General features: G+C 36.3%; 1 protein-coding gene across 2 annotated transcripts in view; it reads left to right on the top strand.

Moving 5' to 3' along the window:
• Positions 1-11,890, top strand: part of LOC131168441 (delta(14)-sterol reductase) — a 106,522-nt gene extending 94,632 nt beyond the window's left edge. Inside the window, exons 10-13 of one of the 2 annotated variants that reach the window (XM_058127868.1) lie at positions 10,189-10,265; positions 10,367-10,486; positions 11,339-11,413; positions 11,509-11,890. In XM_058127868.1, the coding sequence (XP_057983851.1) occupies positions 10,189-10,265; positions 10,367-10,486; positions 11,339-11,413; positions 11,509-11,662 (426 nt within the window). In that variant the 3' untranslated portion in view covers positions 11,663-11,890. Of the gene's footprint in view, positions 1-10,188; positions 10,266-10,366; positions 10,487-11,338; positions 11,414-11,508 lie in introns of those variants that run through there. The other variant, XM_058127869.1, reaches the window with a different exon arrangement.
• Positions 11,891-24,064: the final 12,174 nt, after the last annotated feature.

The raw sequence follows: 24,064 nt of genomic DNA on the forward strand, positions 1-24,064 counted from the left end.
TTGAAGCCCATATTCCACATTTAGTTCCCTCAGGCCGGTTACTAAGCCCAACTCCCATGCACTCTCACGGCCATGTGCCCTTTTGAAAGCCCAACATGCAAAGTAATATTAATTCCCACGGTCGTTCCTGTAGCATGCCCAACTATGGTTCCTTCAAGGCTTCACGCAATATTATTTTTTTCTTTTTGATTCTTCTTTAAATGTCCACGAAAGCCCTTCAATAATTAAATATAAAAAGCCGTAAATTCTTGGCAAGAATAGGAGAATTATCTTAAAATTATCAAATGAGCTTACTGATTAAAATATGGGACATAATCAGGCATTTAAGTGAAATTGTAATATTTAATTAATAATTTAGGACGCCTAATTACACAACTTTGACGTGTAATCAATTTCTCTCTTCTTCTCCCTATTTCTTCCCCTAAATTTCTTCTCTGTTTGTCTCTTCCTTTAGGCAAAGGGGTAGCTAGGGCTGCTCTTAAAAAATTGATAATGCCAAGAGTGTCTCTGGGGGATAGGATAGGGCTAATAAGAGTGATTTTGGGTCCTTGTAGGCCCAATAGGGTGTATTTAATTTGCAAGGAGGTCCCTTATGACCCTTATTGAGACTAAGAGAAGCCCAAAGAGGCGTTGAGAGGTCTTGTAGGCCCAATAGGGCCCAATTAAGATACAAGGAGCCTTGAGAGGCCCTGAGGAACCTTAAGAAGCTAAAAGACTCTAAAAGGCTCTGAACCGAAGAGAAAGCTCCTTAGAAGGGCTTAAATCTCTTTTAAGCTCAAAGACTATTGTAAAGTGGCCTTAGGGTCAAAATTGGGTGTCGACATTTCCAAACCATAAAGCATAGTTGGCTTTATGGTCATCTTATAAATTTTTCCTTTTAATTTTAAGAGTACTCTATGATCACACAACACACCTAATACACTCCTCCACTTTACCAAGATATTTGAACCTATTTGTGCTATTGATCTCTTGATTATCAAGTTTAATCTTCCCTCCATTGCTACTTATCCTAAACTCTTTAGACTCTAATGTGGCTTTCCAAAGTTCTAGCTTAGATTCTACTCTGCCCTTACTATCATCAATCAACACGATATCATCTGCAAACAACATACACCAAGGGATCTTATTTCGGATATTCCTAGTAAGTTCATCAATTACTAAAGTAAAAAGATAATAACTGAAAGTAGAACCTTAATGTTCACCATTTGTGATTGGAAAATCTCTAGATTCCCCTCTTAAAGTCCTAATGCTAGTCACTGCTCTATCATACATATCTTTAATGCTAGGTACTTTATCATATGATTTCTCTAGGTCAATAAAAACCATATGCAAGTCCCTTATCTTTTTCCTAAACGTTTTCATTAAAATTCTTAAAAGATAAATAGCTTCTGTTGTTGATCTCCCAGACATGGTCTTAAATTTCCACGAAATTGTTGAAATTTCCACAAAATTGTCAAAATTTCTGTCGAAATTGTTGAAATTTCCATGAAATTGTCGAAATTTCCGATTTCTGCCACCCTCGAAATAGAAATAGTAGTCTATTTTCGTCTTGCATAATTTCCATTGAAATATCAACAAACATCCGAAATTTATCGAAATCTCAAAATTTTAGTGAAACTTTTCGAAATTTGAGCTATGCAAAAAAAATTTCCTCAGAATTAAATGAGGGATTTTGGAGTGAAATGAAATTTCTCTTTTAATTTATTTTTATCGAAACAAATGATTATTACAAGTGCTTTTGAAATTATATGAAAAAAATAAACTTACAACAACATTTTATTTAACCATTCATTTCTAAATTATCATTATTAGTATAATAAATAATATTTAAATGATTTATGAATTTTATTTGTATTAATTGATTCACTAAATATGTTTAACATACATTATCTTACAAATATGTTTGACGCACATATTATATTACAACTTCTCCACCTTATGCACAACATAGATGTATTTACTTGTAATATATTAGTCCTAAAACTTACATTATTATGTCTATTAATCATTTCTAAAGTTTCATAAAAGAATTACATGTTTTACTACTGATTTTCATTATTTTTTCAAATCGAAATTGAAATTGAAATTTCCATCGAAATTGAAATTTCTGTACTTTTGGAGCTTTGAAATTTGAGTCAAAATCAAAATTTATGATTTTGCTCCCAGACATGAAACCAAATTGATTTTCTGAAATATTCATTTCTAGTCTTATTCTATATTCAATTACCCTTTCCCATTATTTCTTTTGAATATGGCATTTATTTTTTAATAAAGGTGCTAACGTACTTTTCTTCCATTCTTTTGACATTTTCTTGGTTTTTATAATAGTGTTAAATAGATAGTTAACCAAATATTTCCTTTATGTTCTAAACATTTCCAAACTTCAATTGGTATTTAATTGGTCCTATAGATTTCCCACTTTTCATCTATTTTAATGTCATCTTAACTTCAAGGACTTTAATTTTGCGAATAAATCTCCTATTTTTAGCCTCCTCATTTGTCATTTTCAAGTCCAATCTTTCGTTTTGGTTTTCATTAAACAACTTATCAAAGTATCTTCACCACCTATTATTATGTTTTATTCTCTAATTAAGACATTATCATTCCCGTCCTTTATACATTTTACATCACCTAAATCTTTGCATTTTCTTTCTCTAGCTCTAGCAAGTTTATAAGTGTATTTTTCTCCTTCTTTTGTATCTAGTTTAGCATATAAAGTATCATAAGCTCTACGTTTAGCTTCACTAATAATATTTTTTGCATTTTTCTCACTTCATTATATTTTTCAAGATTTTCTATTTTTCTACAATTTTGCCATATTTATACCAATTTCTTTTTTTCTTAACGGATTTTTGAACTTCTTGATCCCACCACCAATTTTCTTTATTACCTGAGTATCTTCCTTTGAACTCACCTAAAACCTCTTATGGTATCCTTACAAAATAGTTTTTAGAGTGTATAATGTATTTTGTTTTATTAATTAATTTTTCACACATAAGAATTATGAAAAAGTAAAACACATACTTATATGTCAATGATGGTATAAAACAAATGTAAATTTCTTGCTCTTACCAAACAACTTAATTAGTTGAAGAATAGTGAAAAGTAAAAAACACACATAATTTTACGTCAATGGTGGTGTAAAACAAATGTAAATTTCTTGCCATTATCAAACTACTTAGTTGAACTAAGGGACTCAAAATACACTAAAAATCTTTCTAAGAAGGGTTAAACGTTTAAAGCATGCAAATATACTAATATGCATAAGGTTGTGCGTGCTTGAAAAAAATTCACGGCTGTTACACCCACTTCCAATTATGTAACATCCGTTACTCTTGCTTCTTGCTACACCTATTGCCGTTACATTACACTAGCTACTACTGTGATTTAGAACCATGCCAACGTTTAAGCGTTACAATCTTTTCCCCTGATTGGCCCACTTTTTCATTCGCTTGAAAGCTTCTTCATGTGAGCTCGGGAGATCTCTACATTGTCTCCATTCTTTGGTGAAAATGTATGCTCTCAAACTCATTCCTTTCTATGGGTCATTCATTGTGAGAGTTAATAGTGGTTGCTGGTCTTGAACAAGCTCAAAAGGACTTTTTGATTATTGAGCTCGTTTGGGCATTGAAACAAAGAGCTAGATCAAGTAGTTGTAACCATTTATTTTGGTTGCCTATATTGAAATGGCATAAGTACTCTAGCAGCCCTTTGAATCTCTTCATTTATCCATCTATCAGTGTGTGGGTAGCTTGAAGAGATGTCAAGCTATAAACTGAGGATTTTGAAAGGTTTTATCTAGAAGTTTCTTGTGAATCTCGAGTTTCGGTCATTGACAATGTGTTGGGAAACACTCCAATACTTCATGATGTGCTTGAATTGTCAACGGAACAGCAAACAACAAAGCAAAAGATTTCTTTCCTTAATTTAGCCCACATTTATTTCCTTATATTTCAATTCCTTATTTTGTATAGTTAGCGTATATTTAGTTTACTTGCATAGGACTAGAATCATGCTAGACCTTATTTACTTTCCATGTATAGCATTCTTGTAAAGTCTATATATAATATACAGAACTCGAGGGTAATTCATTCGGCCATTAAAAAAATATTTGACATGGTATCAGATCTCTAGTTACCACGAGGTCTTGGGTTCTAGTCTTGTTGCCCGCATTTATTTTGTAGTATTTAAAAATTTATTGTGTGTTTCTCTCTCCACGTGCTGTTGAACTGCATGTGCGAGGGAGTGTTAAAGCTTGATATACATTGTTGGCCCACAACCTAACAACTTAAGCTTTTAGGTAAAGTGGTAATCTAACATGGTATCAGAGCCACATATTATCCTCAACTTGTGACCTTATTGCACCGCTCAATTCATGTGGACTTATTTAAAAACAGTATATCATCAAGATAACAGTGCCCTTCGTTTTCAGTTAGAGCATGCGATTGCCATGTTTCAACATGACAATCGTTCCATCCAAGACTATTATTTGGGGTTTCTGACTCTTTGGAATGAATATTCTGATCTGATTACTGTTGATGTTCCTGTGGTTTCTCTGTCCATTATTCAATGTCTTCACGTGACTAGTCGTCGTGATCGGTTTCTTATGAAACTTTGCCCCAAGTATGAATCTGTTCGTTTGTCTCTGCTAAATTGTTCTCCTGTTCCTTCTCTGGATGTTTGTTTTGGTGAGTTACATCATGAAGAACAACGGTTTAGTACTCAAGTTACTGAGGCATAATCTCATGGTAGTTCCGAGTCTATCCCTATGGCTTATGCTGCTTAACGACGAGGACTGCCTGAGCACTCTAGCACTTTGCAATGTTTTCGCTGCAAAGAATTTGGACATATAGCTGCTAATTGTTCCAAGAAATTCTGCTCTTATTGCAAGAAGAAGGGTCACATTATCAAAGAATGTCGTATCCACTCGTAGAATCGTTAGGCCTTGGCATTCCATACTTTTGTTAGTGTACCCCCCACAGTGACGTTTGCGGCTCTTGGCTCTTCTTCAGGTGACTTCTCTGTTCCTGCATCTCCTCCAGCAAATTACTGCACACCCGAAATGGTGCAACAGATGTTAATTTCGGCATTATCAGCAATGGGCTCCAAGGTAACAATTCTACTAATATCTGGTATGTGCACTCAGGTGCCTCGAATCACATGACGAATAATCCCACTACCTTGTGTCATGTTGGATCCTATGCTAGTCAATCTGCTATTCAGATTGCCAATGGTAGTTCTTTGCCCATAGCTGCTGTCGGAGATGCCTTTTCTAAGTTCACTAATGTGTTTCTTGCTCCTCAGCTTTCCACGAATCTTATTTCTATTGGCTAATTAGTTGATAACAGTTGTGCTATTAATTTTTCTGGTAATTGTTGTGTTGTGCAGGACCAAGTAACGGGGGAGCAGATCGCGAAGGGACCTAAAGTGGGGAGCTTGTTTCCACTACTTTTGCCTGCTCCAACACATTCTCGAGTTTCTTCTATTTAGTCTTTTGCTTGTAATAATGTTTTAGATCTTAGTATGGTGTGACATCGTTGTTTAGGCCATCCTAATACTCAAATCTTATCTCATGTATTGAACTCTGGTTTACTAGGTAATAAAGAACGTTCTTTTTTACCTCTTGAGTGTGCCTCTTGCAAACTTGGTAAAATTAAATCTCTTATCTTCCCTTTGTATGCTAGTAGAGCTTCTCAGTGTTTTGAGCTTATTCATAGTGATGTTTAGGGACCTTCCCTGGTTACTTCACATGAAAAATTTAAATATTGTGACATTCATTGTTGATCGTAGCAGATTTACTTGGGTCTACTTTTTTCGCTCTAAATATGAGGTTTTTCGTACTTTCACCGAGTTTTTAGCGTATGTTGACAATCAATTTTTTGCTTCTATTAAGACATTATGCACAAATTCTGATGGTGATATGTGTCTACTGAGTTTGAGGAATTTTTGACTTCTAAAGGCATTATTCATCAACGTTGATGTCCTGCTACTCCCCAGTCGAATGGAGTAGCCAACCAGAAAAATCGTCATCTCCTAGATGTGGTCCGTACTCTCTTGCTGGAACCCTCTATTCCATCCTTGTTCTGGGTTGAGGCTCTGAAAATTGCTACTTACTTGATTAATCATTTACCTTCTGAAGTCCTACTCATGCAGTCTCCCTATTTTCGTTTATTTGCTAAATGACCTAGTTACTAAACCTCCGTACCTTTGGTTGTGTATGTTTTGCTCATTTACCTCCTCATGAGCGACATAAATTATTTGCTCAATCTGTTCAATGTGCATTCCTGGGATACACTGTGTGTCAAAAGGGACATGTTTTCTATGATCCTACATTACATCGTACACGCATTTCTAGGAATGTATTTGAAAATCAACATTTCAATCCTGTGTCCTCTGTACCCTCCTCTCCTACTGTGATTCTCCCTCCTTTGAGGAGCAGTTCTCGAATCCTCATCCAGTCAATTCTCGTTTTAAACCAGGTATTGTGTATACACGGCGCCCTCGCCCACAGTCTCTTCCGATAGCTCATCCGATATCTGATCCTACCATGCTCCAGATTCAGTTAGTTGCAGCACCTCCAGAGCCTTTGGTACGTCACTCTTCTCGAGCGTCTGTACCCCCTGACAGGTATGGGTTTCCCTCTTCAAGTTTTGGTGACTCTATTTCAGCTCTTATTGCTGCATTGTCCAATTTAGAAATTCCCACTTCCTACTCACGCGCTGCCAAGCATGATTGTTGGCGACAAGCTATGCTGGAAGATATTGCCGCTCTAGAGGCCAATCACGCCTGGGACATTGAACCTTGTCCTCCCACCATTGTTCCTTTGGGTTGTAAATGAGTTTACTTAGTCAAGGTCCAATCTGATGGAAGTCTGGATCATTACAAAGCTCGCCTTGTTGCACTTGGGAATAATCAGGAATATGGTGTCAATTATGAAGAGACCTTGGCTCCTGTGGCTAAGATGACTAATGTTTGTACGATTCAGGCTATTGCTTCTTCTAGTGAGTGGCTACTACATCAGATGGATGTCAAGAATGCTTTTCTTCACGGCTATCTTCAAGAGTGTATTTATTTGAAGCCACCCTTGGGCTTGTTTCCCTCTTCGACTTCATATGTGTGTAAGCTTTGTCATTCTCTTTATGATCTCAAAAAAGCTCTAAGGCCCTGGTTTGATAAATTCCACACCACTTTATTGCAATTTTCATTCAAGCAGAGCAAGTATGACACTTCATTGTTTCTTCGAAAATCAGACATGGGTATTGTTGTTCGTTTGGTTTATGTTGATGATATTGTGATTACTGGTTCCGATTCTGCTTTACTTGGTCAGCTCAAGACTCATCTCTCAGAGTCCTTTCATATGAAAGATCTTGGATCTCTCACATATTTTCTTGGTCTTGAGGTGAATCGTAGTCCCTCAAGTATTTCACTCAATCAACATAAGTATGCTAGTGATTTAGCGGCCACAATTGGCCTTCAGAAGGGTACTTCTATTGATACTCCCATGGAATTAAATGTCAAGCCTCACAAAGAGGATGGTGATTTACTTGCTGATCTCAGTTTATACCAGAAGTTAGTGGGTAGTCTTGTCTATCTCACCATTACTAGACTAGACATTTCTTTTTGCCGTACAACAAGTCAACCAAATTCTTCAAACTCCTCGTCATCTTCATTTGGCTGCTATCCGTAGGATCATACGCTATGTTCAAGGCACTTCTTCCCGTGATTTATTTTTCCCTATAGGCAATTCTACTCGCCTTGCTGCTTATAGCAATGCTGATTGGGCTGGTTGTGCGGATACACGTCGCTCCATCACTGGTTAGTGTGTGTTCTTAGGTGATGCATTATCTCTTGGAAGAGTAAGAAGCAAGACAAAGTTTCTAAGTTATCGACGGAATCTGGATGCTGGGCGATGTCGTTTGCTTTTTCTTAAATTATTTGGCTTCGAGGCTTGCTTGCTGAGCTTGATTTTTCTGAGACCAATCCTACATTTCTACATGTCGATAATACGAGTGCTATCCAGATCACGGCCAATCCTATCTATCATGAGTGCACGAAGCATATTGAAGTCGATTGTCACTCTATCTGTGAAGCATTTGAAGCTCGTGTTATCACTCTTCCACACATTTCCACTGAATTACAAATTGCGGATCTCTTCACTAAGGCTCTCACTCGTCATCGACATTGCTTCCTAAGTAGCAAATTGATGCTTGTTGATCAACCTGCATCAATTTGAAGAGAAAGGGGGGGGGGGGGAGGCGCTGTCAATGGAACAGAAAACAGCAAAGCAAAAGATTTCTTTCCTTCAGCCCACATTTATTTCCTTATATTTCAATTCATTATTCTGTACAGTTAGCATATATTTAGTTTACTTGTATAGGGCTAGAATCATGCTAGACCTTATTTACTTTTCATGTATAGCATTCTTGTAAAGTCTATATATATAATATACAGAACTCAAGGCCAATTCATTTGGCCATTCACAAAATATTTGACATGAATAATAGTTGTGCTATCTCTTCTATTGAACAATACTTTGATGTGGGTATACAAGTACCATAATTTGAAAAATCTTTCTATAACCATGAGTATAGACCTTGCTTCTCCAACTTTGGGCAATATGGTGATGAAGTCAAGTGGGTTACTCTTCCAGGGTCTCTTTGGTACTTGAAGAGGCTCCAACAGCCTTGCAATATTCTTCTGCTCCACCTTGTCTTGCTAGTAGGAGAGACAAGTTTAGGTATACTTGACCACCTCATCTTGCATGTGTGGCTAGTAGTACCTCTACTTCAACAATGTCAAAGTGCGGTGTCATCTTGGATGGCCTGCCCACAGGGTGTCATGACACTCTCAACAATATCTTCCTCAAATCACTAGCTTGAGGCCCAAAGAGTCAGTTACCATGTGTCATCAGCACAATTCTTCTTCTAACCAAAACTGGCGTGCTTTGCCCTCTTCCACTAATTTCAAGAGGTTTTGGGCAACTAAATTTTTGACGAGGTTCTCCTTAATGTGCTCCTGTATTGTTGTGGTAACCTTACTAACTGTCAAGTGTGTTTCCATTTGTAAGGTCATAAGCTCGACCTTCTTGTTCAACATAATATACCTTCTTTATGTTTCTTGCTAGGTCTTATAATTTTCTTTGTTAATTTTGGTGGGTCTGCGGCCAAGGTTGAGGAAGTAGGGAATATAGATAAAAGAACACAAATGCTGTAACTGCAATAATTATTTAAAAAAGAAAATGAGAGAAGTAATTCAAGAGATGCACCAAGTAAGTGTGTGCTGCCTCTATACTGGTGCCTAGTTGTGATGCATACACCACTAAAGTGTGGGTGTGAGAAGTGCTGGGTTGGACTCTATGAGATCTGTCTGGACCATTGTTACCAAAAACACTAAAACCGTTGCGAACCATGAATTGGTACAAGTGTTCTCAAACTTGATGCATTTTCATTTTGAAAAAATCTAGTGATCTAATTTTAACTCAATATTTTGCAACGTGTATTTTTTTTTACTAGAAGTGGAGCATTATCATATTATAATTTTTATTCAGTGATTAATATCAAAGAAATTTTCTTCTAGATTTAGAAACCCCTCAACATCCTCTCTTAAATATACGAGAGAAATTACTGATTTTTTACCTACATATCTACATAATCATACCCCTAAAGCGCCACAATTTTGAGCATGTTGGCATTGGGATCCCATTCCTTTCCAAACGTTAAAATGTCCTACAATCTAGATAACATAGCTCTGGACTGTGGTGCTGAATTTGTTAATATATCAGAGGCACCATAAGCACCATAAATCTTTTTTCTATGATTAAACCTTCTTGGTCTTGGAGTCTTAGTCTTAATTTCAATTCATTTCTGTTCACATTCTTTATTGTATTTATTGGTGTTCCAGACTGCCTGTCATTGTATTCATTTAAATCGATGTTTCTCTGCTTTCCTGTTGGTGGCCTTCAGGGCATCCCAGAAAGTATGGCCTTCTTAACTGCCATATCTTGTTTAATTGCACTTACACCATGTGGAACACTTGGCACATTATTTGTTGATGCACGAGCAATATTTGAGAATTTGAGACTCTGGATATTTATCAAGTAGTTTATCTTTCTCATCTGTGCATTGGAGATATCACTTCCAGTGGGTTTCATTTTTTTCATATGATTGATATTCTTTGCCATTGGTACAGGGTTGGTGGCTTTTGAGTAACAAAGTGGATTTGACAACAGCTGCTGTTATTGCAAATTGCTTTATTTTTCTGATGGGGTAAAGTTATATTAACAAATGCTTTGAACTTGGCATTCTCAGTGTACTTCTTTCCAGATCATCTCTAAAAGTAGCAGTGCTTTTGCAAATAAATTGGGCAGGTATTTGGTATTCAGAGGAGCTAACAAGCAAAAGCACGTCTTTAAAAAGAATCCCAAAATGCCTATATGGGGTATGCCTCCAAAAGTTATTGGGGGCAAGTTGCTCGTGTCTGGTTATTGGTGAGGTTTCTGCCTGATTACATTCTTCTTCATCTTGTAGCAAAATAACAAAAATATAAAATAAATTATAGAAGTTAATTATATTGAGGCCATATTGATCCTGCCAAGCTGTGTCAGTGTGGTCTGAAATCTGGATACAGTCAAAACCTTCAGTATTTCTTTTGCATGAAGTGACTATTGCTCAGGCTGAAATTCTGCATACTTGCACATATCTTCGGAGAACAGCTAGTTTATAGATGACGATAAATTATAGTTTTTTCATTCATAAGGTTTTAACAAATTATGGTGCTGCAGTATGGACATGTTTAAATTTAAAATGGTCACATCTACCATGAGTGTTATTTATAGCTTTCTACAAATGTTTTGGATCTGGGATAGTGTATTGAAAGCTTTTATGATCTGATGATTGAAATGGCAACTAGACTGACTCATGCTGAAAGATGCTTGTCATTTCCTTCTTCTTTCATTGGTTGAAACTTGTTGTCTTAGTGTGCAATGACACACAGCAAGCATTTTGTACAGGAAATGGTCAATACCTCCATATTCATACACAACTTCCATTAGCAATTCATAGTTTCCGATGGTGATTAATGAATTATTTCAGCTATTCAAATCATGTTTATTTATTTATTATGTTTTCCTATTGAGTATTGGAGTGGAGGAAGGGGTTGATAGAGTAAATTTGTCTTTGCAATGAAGCTTTGGTTTATGTCGACTTTCTGTTATGAAGCTATTTTTGATATGGTTTTCCATGGATCAAGTGCTCTATCTCGTCATTCCACTGCTTCGTGTCAATGTTCATGAAGTTTTCATATCATGTAATTTCCAATAATCTCAATTCTTTTGTTGAAGGGGAATAGCAAGGCACTGTAATTACCTTGGGGACTTGTTGTTAGCACTGTCACTTAGTTTACCTTGTGGTACAAGGTAATTTTATAATACTTATTGCTACACGCTGCAGTCATATGCTTTCCAGTGGTTTTTCTTTTTCTTTTCTTGAGAATATTCAATTGCCCTTGCAGTTCCCCAGTCCCATACTTCTATCCAATTTATCTTCTCATTCTGCTAATTTGGAGAGAGAGGAGGGATGAAGCTCGTTGTGCGGAGAAGTACAAGGAAGTTTGGGCTGAATATTGTAGACTTGTTCCATGGAGGATACTACCGTATGTTTATTAGCAACAAGGTTCTTCCAACATTGACATCCATTTGTTGCCAATGTAGCAAAATTGTATCCATTGCGTGTATTATTTTTCTTCTTCTTCTTCTTCTTCTTCTTATTTTTTGCTGCTTCCAGATGAGGATTGTAACTGAAGAAATAACTTTGCCGCCATTGTTTTTGAAGTAGATGTAATTCATATGTTCATCTGGATAAGAATTATGCTAGATGCCTTTTCTCGTGTTGTATCTTGCTGTTTCCAGAAACAATTTTTGTGGGCCTTTTGAAAGTGCATGTTTATAGGCTTAATTAGAAATAGTTAATTTTTATACCGATTTCAATGTTAATTGATTATTTGTGTATTCTCTGCTTTCTTGGAGCCACTTAATCGTGCTTCTTGCTGCGAAAAAAATCCAATTTGAAACTTTATATTAAGTAATAATTGTGGTGAGTTATGAGGAAGTCGTGTGTATTCATCATATTACTTGGTTTGTTTAGGTTCCACGTGGGAATTCGAATTTGAGTTTGGCATGTGTATTCCAAATTCTTGAATTTAAAACATATGTTATTTACAAATTCATTAACGGGATAATTTATAAGAGTTGTGAATTTAGAGTGCGTGTACATGTAAGTTCGTTGTTTGGATACTTTAAAGAACTTGTGTATTAGAATTAGAATTTAATTTTTACAAAAAATTGAAAGTATATACATTGCCTCCAATGTATAAAAATTAGGATAGTAGCGATTTAGGTTTGGATTAGAATCAAATTATGCATGTGCACAAATAACTTAAAAAAAGAAAAAGAAAAAGAAAGAGTTATATCATAAGTAGAGAAATTTAAATCTAGTAAAATTTAATAACAAGTTACAATAAGCATCCCTAGGCATGACTTTAACCCATAAGCAATTACAGCCATTAAGGAGACTTTGGCTAATTGAATTCTCAAGAATTGCCATTCATTAATAATCGAACAGACATTTTAAAAAATTCATACTGAGACTGAATACTTGCAAAAGCATATTGTATATATCTTGGGGTTTAACTTTCTTTTCATGTCAATAAACTCTTTTGAGGTACCCAAATGACTAGCAACTTTAATTAGCAGGTTTTTAATTCACTTTTGATTTTGATATTGTCTTGATGTCAGGACACTTAGAAGTGACTGAGTAATTCTCTCTCTCTTACAATTGCTTCAATTGCATTTCAATACAAATACCAATATATTTTCCACTCAACAACAATATCAGCCCAATTTTATATTTGTGTGTTTCTATGTGGATTTGTTTTATCATTTACTCCCATTATTCTTCGCTCTTCTACTTAAAAAAATTAAGCACAAAACCCACTCAGGGAATTGTTTTGGGAATGCTAGCTAGTAGCAAGGACCGAAGAGATGAATTGAAATGAGAAGTCAAGATTAAGGTTGCAAGAAGTTTGCCAAAATTTGGCCACTATGGGCTCAAAACATGGAAGGAGCTAGTAGAAATCAAATTTGGGAATGAAGCAAGAGAAGAAATGAACAGTACACTCCTTTCTATTGTCTAGGAGGGTCAACTCTTAAAAAAAGGTATGTCAAATCTCTGAATTGCCTAGATTAAATGGTGAAGTTGAAATTATTTAAGGGAGGGGGTTAACACATAAGAATGAGAAATGAGTTTCAATGGAGTTACCACTAACTTGTTTTTACTCTGGATGAGGTTAGAGTACTTATCTAATACTCTACCAATTCATTGATCTCTAAGCTACACTAAGATTTAAGGAAATTGACAGTTAATGATCTATGCTACTAGGTTGAATTTGGGAGTATAGTTATGCGAAGACAAGGTACTAGCACCTCTTCACACCTCATCCGATGGATGGTATTTGATTAGCCCAAGGTTACAATTGAAATCAGCCGATTATGATTCAAATTCTTCTATTTTATTCAATTATCAAGCCATTAGATATAAAAGATAGAAGCTATCCTCACCCCGAGATCCCTAAATGCATGCAAATATGCACCACCTAATGGTTTGCCACGAGGATTAGTTGCTTATTGAGTTTTCTTCAAATTGAATGTTTGCTTTACTCGACCTTTAAAAATTGGGAAGCCTTGTGAGAGACAAAATCCCCTTTACCTTTGGTTTCTCAAAGGCATGCGAAAACATTACCCTCAAAACATGAGGAAAATTCATTATGAGGTTGATTTACACATTTTAAAACAACACCCATGCATATGTAAGAATGCAAGAGGTATACAAGAAAATAAGCTGAGGAGCACACATATAAAATAGACATTCAAAGAATCCCAGCAGAAAATGTAAACATGAAAATATATTTGCAAAAGGAGCACACATATAAAATAGACATTCAATGAATCCCAGCAAAAAATGTAAACATGAAAATATATATGCAAAGTACGCATGAAAAACGTGCACCTAAATCAAAGAGTCTAATAGAATCACTATCGAGCAAGCCCAAAGTGATTATATTAGATTCTTCGCCTCTTAGGTGATAATTGGGGATTACATAACCCCATTCTATTATATTCCTCCTCGTAAGGGTGTGCACACACAAACACAATCAATTTTATTATATTCCTCTTAAGGGTGCACAAACACACACACATAGACACACACAATTACATGAGCATAGACATACCTAAAGGAAACTGCCATGCCCTCATGCATAAGGCAAGATCACACACATGAAAACAACACGAGTCCAAAAACATTGAAAAATGATCAAAAACAAGGAAAAAAAATGCTCCTATATTTTTTCTTGAATTTTCCCATATTTTTGTACAATTTTTATGAAGATTTTTCGTAAATTTTCTCAAATTTTATTCATTTTTTGTGATTTTTAAAATTATATATATATGTATTTTTTTTTTTTTTGTAGTTTTGACTTAAAAACCCCCTAAATAGGTTTCTAAAATTTTTTTTTAGAATTTTTCATTATTTTTCTAAATTTTTTATGAAGTTTTAAACCAAGTTTTTTAAAATAATAATAATAATAATATTTTGATCCACCTTGGTGTCAAATTAGTCCAACCAATTGAACTAGTCAAACTAGTCAACTCAAGTTGAGTCGGTTAATGGGGGAAGGCAGGAGACTCCTAGTGGTTGACAGGTGGCATGACCATGACCTACTCGTTTGAAAGGTCATGTTATCAATTGAATGTTTGGGTGGCCCTAAATGGTACTCGCACCTCGTGCTGGCATCATACCACTTTGGGTATGGTGAGGTAGTTGGCATAGCTAGTATGGGCATAATTGATACCTATCATTCAATAGTTGTGAGTATAACTTAGCATAAGTCATGGGTATGAGTTGTCACTCAATCCTATTTCATTCTCTTTGACCCCTTTGTTCTGTCCTACTTTGGCTGCTCAAAAGCTGGCATTGCACTGGTAGTTATTAACGACGTGATGGTGCTGACCATAGAGTGGCTTGTTGACTCTTGTTGTACTCCTTTCTGTTTTCTGGAATTCCTTGTACTTCCTTGGCCTTCTGCTATTTGTATTTCTTCCTTCTTCTTAAACCCCTTTTTAGTTGGGTTTACCATTGCACCTTGAAACTTGCCAGTCTTGATTTCGTGCTTTCCTAATTCTCTGATCAATATCAAAGTTGCAAAGTCGGTAACAATTGTCCCCACCAACTAGTGATAGTACAGATACTTAAGCATATTGATAAGCATGGTAATCCCTTCTTTATTAAGGAACAGAGGCTAGACTTGAGTAACCACATCTCTTTATTTGCATATGTAATCTCTGAAACTCTCATTTTCCTTTTTTTTTTTCTTTCTATATTCTACAAGGTAATGATCTGGTGCCGATTCCACCACATGTCTATTAATGGACAAAAGAATTGGCCAAACCTCTCCAAGACTAGATCCTGGCTCGATTGAGCTATAGAACCACCTTGCTATTGCTCCAATAAGACTGTTTTCGAAGCAATAGATAAGAAGCTTACCATCAAGCAGAAGAGCTGTCATTTTGCAACAATGCATGCTTATGTGTGACACAGGGCATTTTGAATCGTAATATTTTTTGAATTTTGGTAATTTTAAACTTTGGGGATAACACCACGTCGGGTACTAGGCACAATTATAAGCATTAATAGGAGTGAGGAAGCTTGTACCCTCGATTTCCCTCATCCTCTCCTCTATCACCTGATACCTTTGTTGAGATAGAACCTTCTCAATTTCTTGTCGGGTCTCCATCCTTGCTTTTACTTCCCTTGGAATTGTCATTGGAGGATGTTGTGTGGAATTGAGTTCTAGTTGCTTGTATTCGTATTGATGGGTGGAAGTTGAGGGCACATGAGGATGGGGATCTACATTGCTCTTTGCAACTAAGGGTACAACCATGGGATACGAAGCCCTAGTAGGTGTAAACCCAGGTGGAAAGATTGGATCTTCTTCTGGCACTTAGATGGGCTCTGAAGGATTAGTTTGGACTACCTTCCCTTTGTCCATTGACATGAACATTTCCATCAACATATTCATCTGTTCTTTGATCGTTTTGATGTCTTTGCTAACCTTGTTACAATTCTATTCCAACCCAGCTAGTTTGTTTTCCATTTGATCACCCATTATCTTGGATTGCTTTCTAGTGTCGAAAGGTTGACAATGAAGAACTAAGTATGAGTATATAAATGGAAATGCATGAGTCATATGATGCCAACGCATACATGCATAGATGTTGTGCTTGCTTATTCCTAGCTTATGGTCCTAATGACCTCTCTTTTTATTATTGGTCTGATTTAGCACTGGTAGCTATGACTTGAATGCTATGATAATGATCCTAAAGAGTATGCTTATATGATCAACCTATGCTTAAATCAATGAAATGTACACATCATTATCAAAGTTCTAAGATGCCAAACACCCTTTTTTCATTAATTAGACTCTAAAGGTCAGAGTACAATTGTTCAAAGGAAAAAAGATATATCTGAACATATTTCTAAACTGCACTCTTTATATTGCAACCATAGATTAATACATTATTACTAGTTTCTCAAGACTCACTCTCACTTCAACAATCACGCCCTTTGCTTGTTGGAAATCAAGCACATGCTTGGTGATGCTCTCATATATTCCAAGTGTGTAAACCATAGTTGTAGCGCGGTCAGCTGCACCTGTCATGCAGTGGTGTACTCCCTACAGGTGTAAATTTCTTTCCTCTAAAGGATGTTGTAGCTCTTGCACTTGTCTCTACAAATCTTCAACAGTGATGGTCGGTCCTCAAATTTATCACTGCATTCTCCATTTCTTCCATGAGTTGTTGCAATCCGCTCTGCAAAGATCGATTCTCCTTTTTAAAGGCAACTATTTCTTCTTCTGCTTAAGCATATAGCTCCCCTTTCTTTAGTGTTGGCTTGAATTGTAGCTTTCTTTTGCAGAGTTAATTGAAAGAGTTGTTTTTTTACTTGTTCAACTCTAGCTAGTGCTTTTTCTGCTTTGGAAGCCTTTTGTTTTTCCTTAATAGTTGCATGATCTGCCTCGATGGTTGCTTGCTAAGCTTTGAGAGTTGCTTGATTAGCTTTTTCTTCTACTAGCCTAAGCTTCCTCAACAATTCCTTGCTTGGACAAACCTCATGTGTAGTCTGAACACCTAGGTGCACATCAAGGCTCGAAGAAATAGAGTCTATTGTGGACTTGGAAGACTCTACCTCCATGAGTTGTGGCCTTCTGAACCTTTGGGGTAACTTAATCATATGGTTAACTTAAGTTTGATGCCATTCATGATTTCTTTTTTTGTGGTTTCATAAGTAACTCAACCTACCTTAACCTTGAAGATCACCTTCCATGCTTGCTCGACATCCCTGACCTTCTATTGGAATTGTAATTAGCTATAGTCAAACTCGGCACCCTCTAGTCGACTAGTCATAGGAGTGAACTGATAGGCCCCCATTTGCTTGCAGAACATAAATGGGGCATAGGTTGTTCCTCCCCATTGTTTAAGAATTGGTACCCATAAAAGGTCCCCTCAGTGGTAGAACAAATCAGAGTGGCACATCCAAGGTGCAATCCAAACTACTATTGCATCTTGTAAAATTGTCAAGTAATCCATCCATTGCTGCTTCGATTTACACTGCTCCTTTTTGCCATGTCCAAACTCCTTAAGCAGTGATCGAGAAGATAAAAATCCCAAAGTGAATTTCTCTCTATTTTTTGGTAAGTGGTTTAGGAACCAAGCATATAACAATTGCACGCAACATCAAAGTTTACCTTCTCCTATACCATTTAGAAGCAACTCAAGGATCTAAAAGTTTCTGCTAGAATTGCCGAAATTGGGTTGAGATCCTGAATAAGGTAGGAAAAGCAAGCCATAATTGGTTTGTCAATCACAAACTAATGCCACCAGAAAAATGATAAGACTATATATTGCTAACATGAAAGCATGATCTCTGACTTCTATGTTGGTGTTATCCTCCACTATCACCCTTAAATGTCCCTAGGTGAAATTTTGATTGTACAATAGTTGTGGATCAATCTGATGAGTGAAGAGCCACAATGATTGTTCTAACTACTTGCACAAGTTGTACTTCTGGTTGTTAACATACAGCTTGTAAGGGGGCATTGTGGGTTCGTCTTCAAAAGGAATGTATACTCCTCAATTACCAAAGCTACTTTGCCTTCCACTGTGAAGTAATTATTTATGGGATTCCAAAAGGTAATGTTAGCGTTTATGAAGTTTGAATCCACTCTAACATTTAGGAGAGACACAATCTACCCATAAGTTTTGCTAAATTGTCCCTTTCTTTCCTTATATTTGCTGGACTATATTGTTTTTAACCTAGATGTATGATTCAAGTGGATGTCTAGGTTCACTATAGTAGGCAACACTGGTATTAACTACCCTTAGAGATTGTCGCATGTTTGGCCCTGAACTATTTCAACATAAGCTTGAGTTTTTTTTTAAGATTCTATGGTCACTTCCATTGTAGACTCAACCATGGAGGATGCTTGATCGTCTAGAACCATAGCAAGCTTCTAATGCAAATGCAACTACAATGGATGGAGAAAATGTAAAGAATCAATATTTACATAGAAAAATAGGATACATCTTGGGTGGAATGTTTTATACGCCTATTAGAATATTGTTTCCTCTTATGGGCTAACACTACTTCATTCCATACTAATCCTAAAAGGTACACCCTGGGTGTAGAGCTCGTGCAATGTAAGTGAGAAAAAGCCTAAAGAAATCTCAAAACCCACAAGCAGACAAAGAATCATACAATTTCTTAGTTCATGCATGTGTACAAACATCAACGAAAGCACACCAATTATTACTAAAGAAACACAAGTCTTGATCAGTTGAATTCAAGGTAATCATATGCTAATCCTTGGCTCGACTCTCTAAAATCTCTGGTGGAGTTAGCAACTAGTCACGACACCTCAGAGCATTAACTCTGTAACGACCCAAAAATTTAAATTGCTATAAATATAGAAATTCTCTGATACTACACACACACACACACACACACACACACACACATATATATATATATATATATATATATATATATATTGCAACTCGCCCTAACTAGGGAATTTGGGATGCACCTGTCATTACTGGAATTAAAACCATACAGCGGAAGATACTAAAACACCAAAGTACTTTACCTAAGTTTTAATTGTTCCCAAATACATACATCTAACTGCCTATCTATTTAATACAACCCAATCGAATGACAAAATAAAACCACCGATGACTCACCAGGTCTGTCTAGCACCCCCAAAATGTCTGATCCCTGCCCCATAGTAAGCTAGGCACGATTCTCTAAACGACCTGAAAATGATTTGTATAATGGGACGAGATATTTCTCAGTAAGGCAGATTCTATTATTATCAGTGTGTGGCTAGCATGAGTTCCCATGGGAATATAAGACCTCCGTTATTTAACTGTGTAATAACCCAAAAAATTTTAACTATTTAAAATAATAAGATAGATAATAAAAGGAAAAGGGGAAATAGAAGAAAGGGAAAAGAAATTTTAAAGGGTAATAAGCAGGCGCTCGTCGATGAACTTGATTTTCTCATCGACGAGCGATCTTCTGAACCTCATCGCCGAGTATGCATGTCTCGTCGATGAAGGTTTACCGAGAGAGGTTCTCATATTTCTGAATTTCGTCGACGAGTTCCCGGTTTCGTCCACGAACTATGTTCTTGGGCTCGTCAACAAGTCCAGATGTCTCATCGACGAGGCCACGTAGCAAGTTGCCTATATATAGGAAAAAATCAAAATTTTAGTGAAGGATTCATTTTTCTTCTATTTCTCTCTCTAAAAATGGCCCCTTTACCTTCGCTCTTTGAATCCGAACCAGTTTTAGCCCAATTTGACGATCGGAAGATACCACGAGACTCTTGGGAAGATTCTCTACAACATAAACAGAGTAGAATTTTGATTTGAGAAGTTTGGGAAATATTCCAAAATCAGGGTAAGTGAGATATTTTAGGGTTTTATTATTATTTTGAAATATATGGAACCTAGGTATCATTAAATGAGTGTTTTTATGAGATTTGAGTAAGTTGGGATTTTTGGAATATAGGGTCTTGTGTTTGTTCGATTTTAAGCAGAATCTGGAGGAGCAGGTAAGGGGAAATACTTTATAACAGATTTTTATTAAGGGGAAGTCACTTGTATGGGTGAATAACTGAAGTTATTAATAAATACTAAAACCGATTACATAAAGCTCGTCTTTCAGTATAAATCCCTAACAGTAAGTGGGTGTATAGGAAAAAGGAAGCAATTTCAGAAAAGGAATGAGAGAAGTTCAAAGCATGGTTAGTAGCAAAGGGATGCTCGCAGAAGAGAGAAGTAGATTATGATGAAATCTTTTTACCTGTGGTCAGACACACTTCCATCAGGCTAGTGTTGGGATCAGTAATACACTATGATATGCATTTAAAACAAATGGACGTGAAGATAACATTTCTCCATGGTGATTTGGAGGAGCAGACCTATATGGTATAGCCATAAGGGTTTAGTCAACCCGAATAGGAGCATTTGGTTTGTAAACTGAAGAAGTCACTTTACGAGTTGAAACAGTCTCTGAGGCAATGGTACAAACGTTTTGATTCCTATATGATCCAGATATGCTATAGGAGGTGTGAGTATGATTGTTGCATGTATGTAAAGAATCTTGATGATGGTTCTCTCATTTTCTTGTTGCATTATGTTGATGACATGCTAATTGTTGCAAAGGATATGACTGAGGTAAATCAGTTGAGGACTTTGTTAAATAAAGAGTTTGACATGAAAGATCTTGGCATAGCCAAGAAGATACTTGGGATGGAGATTCGCCTAGGACAGAATTGCAAGGAGATTGTGATTATCTTAGGGCGGTTATATGGAGAAGGTGTTGTAAAGGTTTAGCATGACTGATACAAAATCGATAAGTACCCCATTAGTGAATCACTTTAACTTGTCTACTGCTCAATGCCCAATGACGGATGATGATATTTAGGACATATCAAAGGTCCCCTATGCTACTGTTGTGGGGTATTTAATGTATGCTATGGTATGTACAAGACCGAACCAAGTACATGTAGTCAGTGTGGTGAGTAAGTTTCTTTTAAATCCAAGTAGACAGCATTGGGATATCGTAAAATGGATTTTTAGATATGTTGACTTTGGTGTATTTCCAAGAGGGGGGTGAATTGGGTATTTAAAAAATTCTTCCTAGGTTCAACTAATCTAACAACAATAATACTCAACCTAGGGTCTGTCTATATACACATAAACCCAAATGTGTAGATAAATGTAAGATACGAAAATTAAATCATACACATCATTCACACTATAACATACACGTGCAGGAATATAAATTGTGAAAATATAAACAGTGCACACATGATATGTTATCGGGGTTCGGCCAATTGTGCCTACGTCCCCGCCTCTAGCTCGCAAGCTCAAGGATTCCACTAATGCTTATTTAACGGGTGGAGCGACACTTATTACAACTAGGTCAATTCACAGGGTTAACCTCAACCTACAAACACACCTTTACCAGGATGGTGCACCTAACTTTCCTAACAAGGTCTAAGTCATCTAGGACTATTCAATAGGGCTAGTCTCCCTCTTCAGGCCCATGCCTGGAATACAACAGATGTAAAAATTTGCATACAACCAAATGCTTCTTACACAATCTGATATGTACCACTAAGTACAAGCACTAATTAATGCACCTCAAACAGATATGAACTATAAGCTTAATGGTGTATATGTGCAAACAACACTCAGTATAATGTATAATCTCAAATATGCACAAGAGTGTTCAAACAAGCTATTCTTTGAAACAAGATATACTAAATTTCAATGTCAGATAAGGGTTTCAAAGATGTTAGTAATAATATTCAAACAAACTCAAAAAATATTTTCTCAATGTAGCAAGCACTAGAGTTGTTTGAAATCAAGTTTGTAAAAAATATTTTGCACATAAAAATATTGCTTAAGGAATCTTGAAATATCAATGCAAAGACCCTAAAGCCAATGAGTTTTCCCACACAAGATTTATTTATTCAAATTAGTGGGAAAACTCAAATATGCACAAGAGTGTTCAAAAAGCTATTCTTTGAAACTATACTAAATCTCAATGTCAGATTAGGGTTTCAAAGATGCTAGCAATAATATTCAAACAAACTCAAAAAAATATTTTCTCAATGTAGCAAGCACAAGAGTTGTTTGAAATCAAACTTGTGAAAAATATTTTGCACATAAAAATATTACTTAAGGAATCTTGAAATATCAATGCAAAGACCCTAAAGCCAATGAGTTTTCCCACACAAGATTTATTTATTCAAATCAGTGGGAAAAACTTTAGCCTCACTCTCAAGATAAAAATCAATCAATACAAATTTCAAATGAGAGTTAAGGGCTATTTAAAATGGAGCACAAATAATTTAAACATTCTCTCTAGGCTTGAATAATCAAGAAATATGAAGTAGGAGAGTATATGGGAGTAGTATGAGCAAAATAGGATTGAAAAATTTAGAGAGTTTTTGCTTAATGATCTTTTACTAATCCCCCTTTAATCAGGACAAATGAATGTATATATATAGACAAGGGGAAATATTAGTCATTGAGGAAACACTAGTAATTTTGAAAAATGTTTTAATTATGTTTAAGAAAATTAATCATGTTTAACCGCTCTTAACTGTGGTAAAATTTGGACCAACCCGAGAGGTTCAATCGACCGTACTTAAGGTTCGGTCGATCACTTTGGGTGGTTCAGTCGACCAGCTCATTTTTTAACTAAATATATGGTCGACTATACTTAGGGCGATTCCAAAGTGTCTGCGATTCGGTTGACCCAAACTTGTTCGGTTAACCGTATTCCCAACTTCGGTTGAACAGCATGAAAATGAACTGGTTTAGCCGATCGACCATAGCGTTAGGGTTTCCCATGTGGGGATTCGGTCAGCCAATTTGGTGAAATTAAAAATGGTTCGGTCGACCGTATCATGGTCAACATGTTGACCTCCCCAGCGGTTTGGTCGACTAGTATATTTAAACTGGGTTGGTTCGGTCGATCGAACTTGCTTCTCTTATGTGATTTTGGTCGTGATTATTATGCATCAAAGTGAAGGGACCTATGGTCGTTTCTAAGGTCTTTTTGAGCTTCTTAACTAAGCCCAAAAACTTGGCGTTGGTTGACCGAACTCCTTAAGGTCATTCTAAGGTCTTAAACTTATAGTCCTATATACATAATATGCAGATTATTACAGACCCATTTGAAATGAAATTATTACAAACCCAATAATATTATAACAAATAATAAATGTGTCGGGGTCTTCATTTTTCTTCAAGTTGTTGCATGCTATCAATATGATCCAACTTAGTATGATCCTGCACACAAACTTGAAAGTCATCAAATACCAAGAGTATTTATCATTATCATAACCGGGTATGACCTATAAGGTCAACAAGATACTCACGAAGTACTTCTCACTATGACATCATGTTCAGCACGCAATAGAGTAATCCATTAGTTGTCGGATTTGTTGATACAAATTATGCAGGAAATCTTGATGACATGAGATTTACAATAGGGTATGTGTTTATCCTTACAAGATGACCTATTTGTTGGAGGTCCATGGTACAATCTTTGGTAGCATTATCAACAACTTAGTCGGAGTATCTGACAGTCGTCGAAGCTGTTAAGGAAGCATTGTGGCTTACTGGTTTAGTCAAGGAGCTGGGCATGTGGCAAGGTGGAGTTGAGTTGCGTTGTGACAGTCAAATTGTCATCTATTTGGCGAAGAATCAAGTGCAACATGCAAGAACCAAACATATAGATATAAGATTCCACAAGATTCGGGAGTTGATTTCTTCAGGTGAACTTTTGCTTGAGAAAGTTCACACTTCTAAACGCAGTGGGATATATTGACGAAGCCGATTACCACGGATAAGTTTGGACATTGCTTGGACTTA

Source organism: Malania oleifera, chromosome 11 (assembly GCF_029873635.1).
Source record: "Malania oleifera isolate guangnan ecotype guangnan chromosome 11, ASM2987363v1, whole genome shotgun sequence".
In the NCBI taxonomy this organism is placed as follows: Eukaryota; Viridiplantae; Streptophyta; class Magnoliopsida; order Santalales; family Ximeniaceae; genus Malania; species Malania oleifera.